The 15278-nt window shown below is 37.6% G+C and overlaps 1 protein-coding gene across 2 annotated transcripts; it reads left to right on the top strand.

The window, feature by feature from the left end:
- The first annotated feature begins 5716 nt into the window (after window positions 1-5716).
- On the top strand, window positions 5717-14833 carry LOC143852860 (uncharacterized). Of its 2 annotated transcripts, XM_077362486.1 has the most exons (4): window positions 5717-6069; window positions 13090-13156; window positions 14250-14508; window positions 14578-14833. In XM_077362486.1, the coding sequence occupies exons 1-3, from the start codon at window positions 6001-6003 to the stop codon at window positions 14477-14479; spliced, it is 366 nt and encodes a 121-aa protein (XP_077218601.1). In that variant the 5' UTR covers window positions 5717-6000; the 3' UTR covers window positions 14480-14508; window positions 14578-14833. The 2 variants fall into 2 exon arrangements, with proteins under 2 accessions (XP_077218601.1, XP_077218600.1); XM_077362485.1 differs by having other exon boundaries at window positions 5719-6069; window positions 14250-14833.
- The last annotated feature ends 445 nt before the right edge of the window (window positions 14834-15278 follow it).

Here is a 15278-nt window from a genome sequence, read left to right as displayed (position 1 = left end):
TCTTACTATTTATGGACTCCCTTTTTTCATATTGGCACCTCTCTTTAGTGCGTGTTGGACGGGTTACACCTTAGGATGATCCAGACCGTCCATTTGATGGGCCACAACATAAATGGGTTGTGCCCCAAAAATCCTTTCTATAAGATGATACTAGGCCTTTCATCTATAGAGGAACTGCTTATTATGTACACATTATAGATCGGACGGCTATGTTCGTCCTAGGCACAAGCTATTTACATTGTGGCCCATCAAATGGACGGTTTGGATCATCCTATGGTGCTTAGAATTGTGGGGCCCACTTCATACGATGATTAGGATCGTCCTATGGTGGGGCTATAATATTAGTAAATTTCATATGGATATGAAAGGTGATCACAGAAAAGAGTTGGGATGTGTGATGGACCACATCAGGTTTTATTTTTCCATCGTCCATAGAACGTGTACACTGTAAATTCATTTTCCATGGAAATTTTTTTCAAACAGCCTCTTATTCTTAAAATGCCAATCCAATAGTGAAGACTGAATGATTTGTTAAGTTCTTTTGTAAATTAGGCAGTCTATATTGGATCCCTCTTAAATATAGAAATAAAGTTTTAATTATAGAAAATGATGTAGGAACCAAGCCTATGGCTAGGTTGCTGGGTTTATGAAACTTAGTTCTTCTAGCATAACTCTTTGATGCAGGTGCATCTCATCCGAGCATGCAGATCAATGGCCTATAGATCAACGGCCTACGTTGATCCCATAGCAAGTGTTTTACATTTGTTAGACTTTTCTTTTACATATTATTAGAAAGTTTATTTTATTCCGATCATGAAGTGGATGAATTTCCTTGTAGTTTATCGTCCAACTTCCTAGAAATTTTAGGAATTTTAGAGTTTAGGAAGTTTGCATTGGATAGATTTTAGGTAGAGAGATTTTAGGGATTTATTTGGAGAGTTTTAGTAGGAGAAGAATAGAGAAATTTTAGTTAGCTAGGATTTGGCCAATGGGATTTCTTTAAATACCCCTACATGATGTATATTTTTATTTGGATTTGAGTATTGGATACAAAACACATCAATCAAGCAGATAAGTTCTATTTTATTTCTAGTTTTCAAACAGAAAGAGTTTTTTCATTTCAAATTACAGATTTTTTGGGTTCGAATAAATCATAGATCAGATCCATATTCTAAATATTATTTTCCAACAGCTTTCTAGATTCCTTCTTAACCAATTCTAGCCCTCCTAATCTTGCCACCCAAGACCTCTTACACCTTGTTCTTGGACCAGCCCTCTTAACAATAAGAATCTTGTCTCTTATTTAGCCCAAACCCCCATTAGTTCTCTACATTTAAGCTTCCGCTATACGCCACTGCGTTACTCTTTTAATTCTCTTTTGGAATGAGATTTTCAAAAGAAGTTTAGTGCATCCAGATTTTGGTTTTTAAGCTTTTATGCTCCTTCCAGATGGGGATCATATGACGATGTTCTACAAGATCAACGGTCTCGATTTTCACATACATGCCTCCTTATGCCCCTGCCCAATACCCAAAATTTGCCTTTTGCCATTGATCTTTGAAGTGACTTTTTTGGCAGTGGGCTCTATCTAAACAAATAGAGTGAAAAAAAAAAACACAGAATTGTGGAAGCCTCTTATCGTGGAAGTTCAAATAATAAGCAACGTAACTAGATGGGCCCCACTTGGCGTAGCATAAATTAGTTTAGATATTTACAGTTTTTAAATTTGCTCCTTAGTTGTTTGGTACAGGTGGGGTACTTAGAGATAAGGGTTATCTAGATTAACGTGTAAGTAGTTTTTTTGAAATTTACGGAAGGAAATTGTCCCTAAACACAACCTAAACACAAAGGAGGAGGACCCAAGGAAGGAAATTGTCCATAAACACAAAGAGGACGACCCTTCTCATGGTTAAGAGCCTGATCTTCCCTCTAAGGAGATCAATTCCGTTATTCGGATTCATAACACCTACAATCTATACTAATAAGGGTTAACAATTCAAAATTCACAAACAAAGTGCACATGAGATGGAATTGGGTGGATACCTAACGCAAGGTCGACACAACGGATTGATGCTTTGATACCAAATGACGCAGGGTCGATGCAACGGATTGATGCTTTGATACCAAATAATGTAGGGGAGACACGGCAGATTGAAGCTTTGATACCAAGTAATGGAGGGGTGTATGGTTGAAGCGGAAAGAACAAGAAAGATGGGGTATGGATTGATAAGGATTGGGAATCTATGGCTGAAATAATGTGGGCAAAAGGTAGTTTGGGGACTGGTTTTGGAAGGTTCTAAGGACTGGTTTTAAGGCGAGGGAAGGCTGAGAATTATTTAACGTTTAGGTGCTAAGGTCAAGGCCGTTTGGGATTTGAGGCAACAATAAAGAGGTGATCGGGTGGCTGATTTGGATAATATGAAGTTGAGAAAAGCCAAGGGTGACTCGCCTGTAATTTCAGGGGCTGAGATAGGGAATGGGTTTTGGTCGAATAGGGATAAGGAAGGCTAGCAGGTGGTGGGTTTTGGGGATATAAAACACATGTAGCAGATGACCTTGCAAGATGCTTCTTTCGGACGGACAACGGACAAGCAGCAGATGGCTTGGCAATTGGGGACCGGAACTAATTTGTGAAGATTTCCTTTAACAAAAATGAATTCTCATTAATCATAAAGCTAATAAAAACGTTTACAATGATGCCTTTTTATAAGCTTTCGAAAAAAAAATCCTACTCCTATAACACAAACTCTGTAGTTTCCAACTAAAACTAGAATTACTATTCTAATGCAAAACCTCAATCGTCCAACTCTATCCCCAAAAACTAGGTAAATCCAATCTTCTCCTAGAATCTCTATAAATTTCCTAGAAATCCTAGTACTCTCTCTACTTTGTGACGTGCAATTCAAGATAACAAAGAATTTAAAAATTCTATTAAATTTAAAAGTCCTGAACCGTAGTCATCAACGTGGACCATTGATCGAGACGCCATCTCATATCTTCCAATCCGACCGTTGATCGCAAGGTTTAAAATTTCGGTTTCGGTACCGGTTTCGGACCTTGAAATTTCGATTTCGACCAAAATTTTGAAATTTTGGTGGAAATCTGGTACAAAATCCGAAACCAATATTTTATTCAATATTAAATTTCGGCCGAAATTTCAGAAATTTCAATCCAAAATTTCGGTCCGAAATTTCGGATTTGGGTCGAAATTTAAAACCATTGTTGATCATGGTTCCAATGATCTTGACCGTTTATCATTGTCATCGGGCGAGATGCACCTGCATCAATACCCAAAGAGATTAAGCAGATAAGAGAGTGAAATTTACTCTCGGATAGATCCCACAATTCTAAATTTCACCACAGAGCTTGCATAGGGCCACTAGCAAAGTCAGACTGCCCCGCGCCCGGTAGAGGACAAATGCTTTGGGAATAGCTTGATAGATGATCCTAGGCCTTTCATCAATCAAATCTCATTTAAGCTTCGACCAATAAAAGCTAAAACCATTGATATTTCTAGTCCTACGGAGGTTGGTGTGTTTGCAAGGAGTTCTCACGGCTGAAATAATGGAAAGATGCGACAGAATTATGAGAGGGAGTTAGTTGACAAAACTGAGAAAGGCCTGAAATTTTATTCTAAAAACAAGATATCGAAATCGTTTACACGACAACTTATTCATAGACTCTTCCAAATCCAAATCCTACCAAAACTAAAACTTGTTTCCTATGTTGACTATGAAAAACCAAATTGAAACTCCTAAAACATCAATAATTCCTCCAAATTAACTTCAATGTGAAAAAAAATGGGAAGTGATATATCCGCCCTGTTTGATCACCAGGAAGACTCCTGTTTATGGCAATCAGGTCAGGGGCAATGAATTCTTCTGACATAAGTACAACAGCCCTTCTTTAGTCATTGATACACTGACATGGGGTGTTCCTCGTGTTCAAAAGGGGCGGATATATCATTTCCCAACAAAATTCGTCCAACTCAAGTCTCCTAAAACTTCTATTTTAACTTGGACAAAAAAGGCTATTTTCTAGCCAATAGGAATTCTCCTAAATAAATAAACTAAAACAAACTATATCAAACTAAAACTCTAGATCCTTGGTAAATAAGTACCGTTGATTTTATCGGTGTTCTGATCTTTGATTTGATGCGAGATAATTGGTGTGCGGGAGGCATTCCTCGGCCATAGTATGCTCTTGATCGGCCGATGGTTGATCCGAGGGTCCCGGGCAGTCTGATTAAAAGTCTGACATTCTTGATGCTTTATACGTGCGATATGAGGGATGCACCCCCATCATTTCCTGGTTCCTAAACCAATCTAGTTTTTAGAATAATATCTAATAATAATAATAATTAGTATTCCCCCCCCCCCCCCCCCCAAATGGCTGGCTAACGTTAAACATTAGGCTGTCACGTTTCCCCCCTCTCTCTCTCTCTCTCTCTCTCTCCACACACGCACAGACAATAGGAACAGTTGGTGGGCCCAACAGAAACCGTTGGTGGGATCGTGGGCCCATCTTTGAACAACGTAGGCCCCGCCCATACCACACCATAGGATAATCCAAACCGTCCATTTGATGGGCCATAAACGCAAATAGGTTTCGTCCCAAAATATCATTTCCATAGGCTGATCCTAGCCCTCCAATCTAAATAGAAACTACATCTTATGCAATGGTTTGGATCAGCCTATGAGGTTGGTCGTACAGTAACATTAAGGCCCGTCCACAATATAGGATGATCCAAGGCGTCTATGGTTTGGATAATCCTATGGAGTTGGTTGTACAGTAACATTAAGGCCCAATCATAAGCCCCACCGATATTTTTCAAATTGGAGTGTACCGTCCACAACATAGGATGATCCAAGTCGTCCATGGTTTGGATCATCCTATGGTGTGGTTCGTACAGTAACATTAAGGCCCAATTAAGGCCCCACCCATATTTTTGAAAATGATGTGTACCGTCCAGACCGATGATTCGAGCCGTCCATTTGATGGGCCATAACTTAAATGGGTGGGGACACACTACATCATAGGAAAAAAAGACAAAAAAATGACATATACGTTAGCCTAACGTTTAACGTTAGCTAGCCGTCAAGGCGGGGGGAGTATCAGCGCCCTTTTAAAATTTTAATCATCTAAACTACTAATATGTGATGTCTACAATGTGGTGATGGTCATTACTAAATATAATTTGAGGAGAATTTATATGATGCCCAACCTCAAAATAGCAAGCCCTTGTAAATTACCCGGTCGGCCATCATATAAAAACTCTAATCTGAGAGCATCGTGAATTATTTCCTATAAAATATTGTTTTTTGGGTTTTTGGAAAGTTTGTTTTGCTAGCTTATTTTCTACATAAAATTTCTTCAAAATAATTCTTTTCTCTATTTACAAGTGCCTGGTATATTACATAGTCATGTAGGGGTCCCTAAATAGTTTGTGCCCCAAAAATCATTTTCATATGTTGATCCTAACCCTCCCATCTATAGAGGGTTAGAATCAACCCTCTGGCAAAGAACAGTGGATTATCCTTTGGTGCAGGCCATACCGTACTTTTAATAAAGTGATGAGTGTAATCATCAGAATACACTACTACTGATAACATGTGCCAATCCGTGCAACATAGTAAGTCGGTCACACATTCAATTGACCGAAACAGCTCGTCTCAGATGCCTTAATTTGGACGTCTTATAGCCCCAAAATCAATCCAATCAAGCAATTGTAACATCCCAAAATTTGGATGATTGGCAAAATTTTAGGCCATGGGAGATCCAAAGCAAGGTCTATCAAGTGGACGGTTCAGATCAATCAAGACCGGGACCCACTTTGCCGTACTGGGAACTCCACACTGTATTACCATGTGTCGCGTAAGAATATAGCCGAGCCAGTGCTAGCGTGCGCCGGGGTAGCGCGCTTCCACGGAGTCACTTGGAATTTCAGTAAAATCAACGCCCGCCCTGGTGTAGCGGTAGTAGAAATAGAGAAAAGTTTCTATGGCTTCTGGGCACTGTGTTGCTCTCTGTACTCCTTTTTCAGTTCATGCTCTGAAAGCACAAAAAGAGGTATGAATAGAGAGAGTTCTTACAAACCCTAGGCTGCTTCAATGCTTTTTTTCATGCCTACCCATTATCATAAAATTGAGAAAAAGAGTATACAGATTCAAATATTTTCTGGGTTTTGTTCTTTTGTTAGATTACAGGATTTGTTGGGTTTTGTTATCTTGCCTGTTATTGTTTCATAGTAGGCATTTTACATGCTTCATAGAACTCAAATGCTAATGACTGAATCCATTTTAATCAAGTGCTTCTTGGTATATATCTACAAATGCTGTTAAGACTTGTGATTAAAAGTTGGTATGTAATTCCAATGTAGAAATTAACATTACATTCTTTGGTAAGTATATGAACATTACATCACTTAGTTTCTAAAATTTTTTAGGGTAGGAAGTCTAGTGGGATATTTCATGATTGCCCTTTTTTTAATATTTGTATTATATCTAGCTCTTCTACTCTGGTCATTTTTTTCATAGCTCCATCGACTACACTGGCTATTTATGTTGTTAGCTTGGGAAGAGGCAGATTAGTGCCAATGAGAGCTTTCGTTTTTTGTGAAGGATTTGCAAGATTTGAACTCGTATTTTCATCTGTCATCTTTAGGATTTGTGGCGTTAAGTTTGATTTACAAGTTTCCTAATCCATATGTTGGAGCATTGAGATGCAACACCTTAAGTTGTATAGTAAGTCCATATGAATATTTGTGTTAAAGTATAAAAGATTAATAGCGCCATCTCCAACAGCTTAAGCTTTTGGAGAAGTTGGTAAGTTAACATGGTATTAGAGCAAATGCCTGAGTTCAAACCTTCGGGATACCAAAAATCCACATGCAATGGCAAACCCAAAAGAGGGGCCAGATGTGCCACGTGAAAGCCAACCCTAGAAAGAGGGGCCACACGTGAGGGGGAGTGTTAAAGTATAAAAGATTAAATAACGCCATCTCCAACAGCTTAAGCTTTTGGAGAAGTTGGTAAGTCAACAATTTGGAATGTGATTATGGTAATTATCTCACACTACTGTTCCTGTTGCTGCTTTATGAGCTAAGATCTAATCATTATGTGCCTATGGGCTTGCTTTCTGTAGTTTATCATTTATGTGCATCTGCAGTAGATGAGAAACTATTTTGTATATGTAAACCTGAATCTGAAGGAACCCAGGGAGAATGGTCTATGACTCTGTACATGTGGTGGCAATAAATGTATTTGAGAAGTTCTAGAGCATTGGACAATTGAAAAGTTCTGTTGGGTGGCCTTGTGGATGACATGGGCTCTATATTTTGATTTGGAACGGCTGCCTTAGCTTCTTACAAACAGATTTAGTTGTTTCTTGGAAGCTCTGATAAACCGTAACTTTCTTAAATAGCTTAATTTTTAGGTCATGAGTTTGAGGGCACACGGCTTTGGAATTTGTGGGGTAACTACAAATGCCTATTTCAAGTGTTTGTAGAGGGATATCTGTGCAATTATACTGAGTTTTATGTCGCTTCAATGGTGTTCTTTAACAGTCTAGTCCCGTAGAAGTCCCCATATGCACGCGATGTTTATTCTGAGGGGAATACTCTCACTACATTCTTCACTTTACAGATGAGTCTGGTTTTCTTTCTTAAAAATGGTACCATGCAATTTCTGCATGTATCTTTTGTGAGGACCTTTGCATCGGTTCCTTGATTTAATCATATAGATATGATTGGTGTGCATCAGAATCACTGTACATGTTCTATTTTTAACAATGATTTAGAAATTCGGACCTTTGGGGTAAATTTATCTGATTTCCATTTTTAATAGGAAGTTCTTTTAATTGACACATCGCTGATGTAGTTTTCTTTTCACACTTTAAATGTTCTCAAGAAAAAAAATTCTATCTGTTTCGTGGTGAAGATACATAAAATTCCTACTGAAATAATCTTGCTAATTCTGTTGACTTAGGGTTAATTTTATTGTGAATGTCTGGATCTTATTCAAGTCAGGATAAACTTTATACTGACAATGTGAACTTCATACAATAGCCTCAGGTTTTAAACACAGTTGGTATGACTATGAACTAAACTGAAGGGGATAATCTGTTACTTACTCAGGACCTTAGGTAGATTGTTTATGATGTTTGACAAGTGGGACTGAGCTATTGACTAGCTGTTACACCGATTTGAATTGACTTGGGTCAAGTTTTGCTTGAAACCTTTGTTAGATTGATTCTAGTTTCTTGTTTGTTGGATCTATATATTGTGTTCTCTTTATTCATTCTCGAAATAGATCTTGTCAGACAGGGGCGGAGTCAAGAATTTGCTCTAGGGGGGCCAAAAAAAAGTTGTTATATAGTAATCACTAATCAATAAATCTTTGTAAGGTAAATAAATTAAAAGATCATACAAATTGCATTTCAAATTGCTTTCAATTTTAAGAAATCATCCACATTTAGTTTTTCATGACCACAGAAAGTTTGCCCAATTGTGAAATTATTTCGATGTCTAAAACCTTTCTTAAACAAACCCTAAAACCTCTAACAAAATCCTATCCATTCACCTTCTTTTAGCCTCAACCGTTACAAATGTTAAAAAACCCTTTCTTAAGACTAAACATGCATGAATAGGGTTAGAAAGATAGAGTTCAACTCCAAACTAGAACAAGTTAACCTAAAAATACCATTAACCTTTTTGTTGATGGCTCCAATTAAATCAACCTTGGTATGAAGTCTAATTAGAATGCATTAAAAATTCTCTTGCATTAATGACAATTCTTGCTTAGTCTAAATCCAAAATTTATGTATAGGCCTACTACTTACCGACGACTTGGGTCCCTTTTTCGATCGACTATGGCCCACTCTCATCTGTGAGATTTAGGGTTTGATAAGGTCCTTGATATTCATTAATATTTAAGTATTTGGTACTCTTTTGGTTGCTTCTTTCCATGCTCATAGGTTCTCTTGTACCTCAAAGCCTATATCAAAGAGCAGCAATTAAATAAAAAATAGAACGCACTTTTGGTTGATATTGGTCATTATTTTCATGGAAAATTATCTATTTGAAAAAAAATGTTTTTTTCCATTTTGAACCTAATATAATGCTAGTTTGGATATTGCACATAGATTGGATAGATTCTTGATGGATATCTAAAAAAGGTCTAATTGAAAGAGATCGGCACAAAATTTCTCATCTGCAATTGGCTTGACATCAAGGGAGTATTGGGTGTAATTCTATGACAAAATTTCTCATTTGCAATTGGCTTGACGTCAAGGGTGTTTTGGTGTGTGTGTGTGTGTGGGGTGGGGTGGGAGGTATATTGGTCACACTAAAATCACTAAAAGCAATAAAAGACCAGATCACTAGATGCGAATGTTTTGGTCGCTTCAATAAGCACTAGGGAGACACGGCATTTTCATTGTTTTCTTAAAAATGGAGAACATTTCATTCAACACCTTTCCTTTTAAGGGTGTTTATCTTGAGTGGTTTGGTTTCAAGAACTCGCTGAACAATAGAGAAATGTCTCAACTTAAACAAAAACAAAATGTAGAAAGCTACTTGACTCGAATTTTCTGGGGAGGTCAATTGCCGCCACACCCCTTGGCTCCGTCCTTGTTGTCAAATTTTGTGCATTGGAACCCATGGTTATGGACCTGAATCCACTAGTATGGAACATTTTCTTTCCCACGTGAAATCCCCCAGTATATAAAAGAATGAAAAGGTGCTTTTGTTGTTTCTAGAGGGTCGCCTATGGTACATGGCATGCCCACTGCCCGCCCAAGGGACGGAAAAGATCTACATCTCTTTGCTTCTAAAAGAAACAAGAAAGGCATCCTTACATCTATATGAGCCCTGTTGAGGGTGGGGAGAAGTCTATCTTGTTGCTCAACAATATTTCTAAATGAGCAAAATAATCTTGGATGAAATTTGAGTTATATAATATTTACCACGGACCAATCTAATTTCCAGTCTTTTTATCACATATTACTTAGAGAAATTATCAACTTATGCATAGAGTTAGGTGATTCTGAATCTCAGAGTTATCCGTAACCAAGCATGCTTGGTAGGAGTTATTCATGACCGTATTGTTGAATGGTTGATCCTAATGGAAGTCCATGCCAGTAGGAGAAAAATTTTCCTGGTTTCAAATTGTGTCAAAATCAAACCCCCATAATGGAATCTAATATGACAAATACTTCCTATGAATTAAAATCATAATTTTCCACTCCTTGCCTTCATCATCTCACCGGGTAATTCTGACTATGGTTGGTTTAGTTTATTGATTGTTGGGCTCTGAATGTTTTTTTTAATTGTTGATTGCTGGGTTAGACTACTAATTTCATATATATGGGTTGTGTTACATGGTTGTTGACAAAAACAACTTTACAAGAGTTATTAGATTTCTCTATGGTATGCAAGTCATTTTTGTCGACATCTGTAGCGTGTGTCTATAGACCCTATACTTCCAGAGTTGTCATGTAAGGGAACAACATGGCAGGCAACATGAACAATGTTTTGTCCAACATGTAGAAAGCACAACTTCTTGTCCAATCTAATGATGTAATTCTCCATTTTTTAGGTAAGAAATTGGCTAAATGGGCCACGCAGAGGATCACAAGGTTAAGTCCATTTGGAGTATTAATATGAACTATTTGGAGAATTATTATGAACACTTAGCTATCACTTTTATGAATAAAGAATTAAGGGATGATATATTATCTATGCTTACAGATTTAATTTCTATGTACATATTTTGGGGGAATCAAAGTTTTTGAAATCAAGGGATGATCCTTTCTGCATTGTACTAGGATACAGTCATGGACAGTAATAGGGCATAAGGTCCTCAAAAGCAAGATGGCTACCGCCTATTGGGCATAATGAATTCTTAGAGTAGCTTTTTTCTTTCTATTGACTATAACCCTTTTTGAGGGTTTTTTGGCCGTCTTAACTTTGTTCTAAAAAAAGAAGAAAGAAGAGCCCTAGTTACCGAGAGAGGCTTCTCTCGGGCCAGCAGTCTTCTCTACCTCTAGTCGACCGCCATGGGCTGCGCTTAGGTGAACTTCCCCCATGTATACCAAGGTCATGCAACAGGTTTTACCATTTGAGCGATGTATTTGCTGGTTGCTAATTATATCTCATTAGTATTTATAGGAGTGATGTTGGTTCTTAACAACACCTACACATTGATCCCCAATCCTTGTGAATGTGCAGGCTCGTGTGTGTGTGTGTGTGTGTGTGTGTGTGTGTGCAGTGTGCAGTGTGCAGTGTGCAGTGTGCAGTGTGCAGTGTGCGATGTGCGATGTGCGAAGGCTATTGTTTATTGTGCACACATATCTTTGGATTGTGGCACTAATCGTATCAGAAACCAGCACAATTAGGCCACGTTTGGATACCCACAAGATTTAGATTTGGATTTCCCACATTTACAGTTGAAATTTGGAACTGGATCAGATCCTTAGATTTCCAAATCAGCTACAACAGTGCAAAAAAATCGGACTTTCGAATCTGTTCTGCAAGACATTATTTGGAAATCCATATTTGTGGCAATTACCTTCACCCTCGCTGCTCCTCGACCTTGCTGCAGCAGCAGCCAGACGTCTCTCTCTCCCCCCCTCCTCTCTGGTACAACATGAGCATGAGGATGATTGATGTATTTTGTATCCAAAACTCAAATCCAAATACAAATACAAAAACATGAGGTATCCAAACGGGGCCTTATAGAATTTCCTGGAACCCACTAGCTGAGATGTTTTGATGACTCGTGCATAAGTTTTAGCTTACCTTGTTGGGTGTCTAAATGTTTCTATTCTATATAATGGCATCTACTTGAGGTAACACCTTCTTCATTGAATTTTTCTAAAGGATTCATTTAGCCGACCCCAACTAGTTTGGGACAAAGGCTTTGTTGAGTTGAGTATAATTGCATACTTGTATAGTTGTTATTAGTGTACTACGAATATGGTAATGTGGCATAGGTACAATACCAGGTGTATGTACTTTGTACAGTATGTAATGGGCCAGACAGCCATGATGTGCCACCGTATGATCACCGTATCAGTCCTATAAATCTTATGTTGGCATTTTTATTAAATTTATTTACTCGAGATTTTTTAAATCATGACTTCCAAATATTTAATGGATTCATGATTTATTTTAGTGTTAGGAGATAGAGTTGTTTATATTGGCTTATTCATTGCATTTAGGATGGGGCCCATCATATTGATACCATACTTGTAATTACATTATTTATTTTCTATGAGTATAGATTACATTATTGATGGATAGCAAGATTGATCGTAAGAATCATCTATTGCTTCAGTAACTGATGCAGCTCGTGGGGTCCATCTGGCCAGAAGCCCATCCTTGAAGAAGTCCAAGAGGGAAAGGAGTGGAATAAGAGTGGTTTGTTGTCTGTATGGATGTTGATGCCAGCAGTGGGACACATTTTTGTTCTTTTGAGCTGAAACTTAGCAGTCTTGGTCATTATAATCTTAGAAGTTTTAGTGAATATTAATTGAAGTTAGGGTGAGTTTAAGTTGGTTTTACATGCAATCTATCAAAGGACAGGTGGACAGTGTCTTTAGATTTAGTTGTTTCCAGTTCTAGAGTAGGCTTTGTGATTCTATTAAGGAGTTTTTAAGCCTAAAAAGGGTTTGCTCAAGGTTATGCTCAAGGTTATCAATACTTTTAATTAAAAGAGGATGGATGATCAAGATTGCATTGGGGGATGTAAGTACTTTTTTCTGGTCTGTTTTTTTATAAAATTTTGTTTATCAAATATTGAATTTTTCAGTCATTAGTTCTATTTTTAAGTTCCATGCATGAGGCCTCCCCAAGGATGAATGGATCTTTTCTGCTAACAACGTGCTTATTGCAATGTAGGATCCCTATGCCCACTTACTGATATATGTGGAATATGGGTAGTATACTCTATCTTATGGTATTGTCTGAAGTTTAATTGAATATCAGTCACATTAACATTTGCCATGAACCGTTTCTACCATGGATGCTTGCAAGCATTTCTTTTCCCGCAAATCTATTTATATGTTGTTTTTTCCCATTGACATTTACAGTCTGATGGGACCTGCCAACAGATTGTGGTTTTGGACAGAGTTTCGAGCCGAGCAACTGCCAGGATGGGTTTGTTTTCTTATCTCTTGTGCTCCTTTCTCATTTTTTTTTCAAGTATGTGACATGATTCTCATCTTAACTTTAATAAGTCTTGATTTTAAGCACAATTTCCACTGTTGAAAAATTTCTTGAGTCAATCATTAACTTGCCCAAGTGAACATGCTTTTGGCGCACATCAATAAAAAAGGTCCTTTCGCTCACCCGATTCAAAATAAAAATTCGTCCCATCAATCTTGTCTCACCTGAGTAGAAATCTCGATTTAACTCATGATTTAACTCGAATTTGTTATCAGTGACTTGATAGAAACCCAATCACATTTTTTTCCATTTGTAATGCCCATATTTTTGGTCATTTTACCCGTATGCATATATGGTTAGATGTATGTTTATAGTAATATGATGTGAAGTGGTAGTTCAGCGGGTAAGTTATTGTACTTTAGGCCTCTTTCGACACCACCAAAACTGGTGCTTATTTGCAAATAAGATTATTTTGGTCTAGTCCTGTTTGCAAATGAGACAGTAGTGCCTCAGCGGGTATGTTATTGTACATTAGGCCTCTTTCGATGCCACCAAAACTGGTGCTTATTTGCAAATAAGATTATTTTAGTTTAGTCCTGTTTGCAGATGAGACATTTAAGGCCTCTTTCGAAGACATTAACGCTATCATTTCTAAGACTCGTAATCTTTATTGCAAATAATCGTATTTAACTTCAAAACCATTTATATACAAGTTGTTATGCAAATAATTTTTATAGGTACCCAAAGATGCCCTTAAGACTATAACACTATCACTCGGTGAGTCATCAATGAGTCTGCCATTTGATTGGACTCAAGAGTCATGAGTTTCTTGATACTGAATTAATTATAGGGGTGCAACTATGGTTGATTTTTGGGAATTCGGGTTGACATTTTACCATAAAATCGGGTTTCGATCGGGTTGATTACAATTCATTTTTTTTTTGTAAAAGTTGAACCCAACCTAACCCAAGTTGCTTTCAACTTGAATCCGTTCTTTTAACTTGACTCAATATTCTGCCAAGCTGATTCGGCTTCTCCACGTTTTATTAGCACTCTGGCTAACACTTTGAATGTGTATCCGTAGCATTGAAATTCCTGAGATCCAAGAGCCTGATTATCAGCAAGTTTGCGGTGAATCGAGGTCAATGTACTCATTTGTTAACACCTTGTAGACATACTTGCGGACCTCTTTATGGTCGCCTAACTGTACTTTCCAGCATCCATTTGACAATCTTTGGCTATTGGGTTGGACCTGATATTGAAGATGGTTGGGGGTATGTAGAGGCTGCTGTCAATCTAGTTCCTAATCAGTGAAAGGGCTACTGCACAACAATCTCTCTTCTGTAAGTCTTGCATGGGTTCCAAACCTACTTTAATTCAATCTTTATTCTCATTTCTGTTTTGGGCTGCAGTTGGTACTTCTCCCTTTTTCTTTCAATCCCCTGGCCCATTTTTGGCACGCATGCCCTCTACTTGGGGCACTGTACAGTGCCTTTGCGCATAGCCACAACAGATTATCCTCTGTTTTTTTTTTTTTTTGATGGGTAACAAATTATCGTCTCGAAGGAACATGATCCTAATGGGTCTGTTCACCACAGGGATAAAAATCCTTGGATAAGCTGTTCTCTGTATTTGTTATCCTGCTTTGATAAGTTTATCTTGAAATTATCTTGTCCACTGTTCATCAATTTTGTTTGAGTAATATTTTTATTTTATCCAAGAACAAAGGTGGACTTGGGTTAAAGATAGCAAGTCTATCCGATGGATAAGATAAACCTTGACTTTCTATTTCCATGGTAAAAAGCCTCAATATGGATAAGATAAACCTTTTTTTTTTTTTTTGCAAGGGCGCCTGTGAGTCTAGCATTCTCCTCTTAATTTTCACTTTTTTGATTGGCTGTTGAAAACTTGTGAAAATTCTTCTATAGTTGTGCCAATTACCAAAAACAATTGAAAAGCCAATACAAACGGCTCAAAATAAAGAGGAAAGTGTTACCGTCAATATCTTATGGAAAATGATATTGTAAACTAGAGTAAGACTGATGAGAGAAATGAAACCACCAACTCTAACAGCTTAAGCTTTTGGCTATGATATCAAGTGCTAGAAGAAGTG

This window comes from Tasmannia lanceolata, unplaced genomic scaffold (genome assembly GCF_043159265.1).
Source record: "Tasmannia lanceolata isolate RefF3 unplaced genomic scaffold, GAP_Taslan_0.1 ptg000019l, whole genome shotgun sequence".
Classification (NCBI taxonomy): domain Eukaryota; kingdom Viridiplantae; phylum Streptophyta; class Magnoliopsida; order Canellales; family Winteraceae; genus Tasmannia; species Tasmannia lanceolata.
This window is presented reverse-complemented; position numbering and strand designations above follow the sequence as displayed.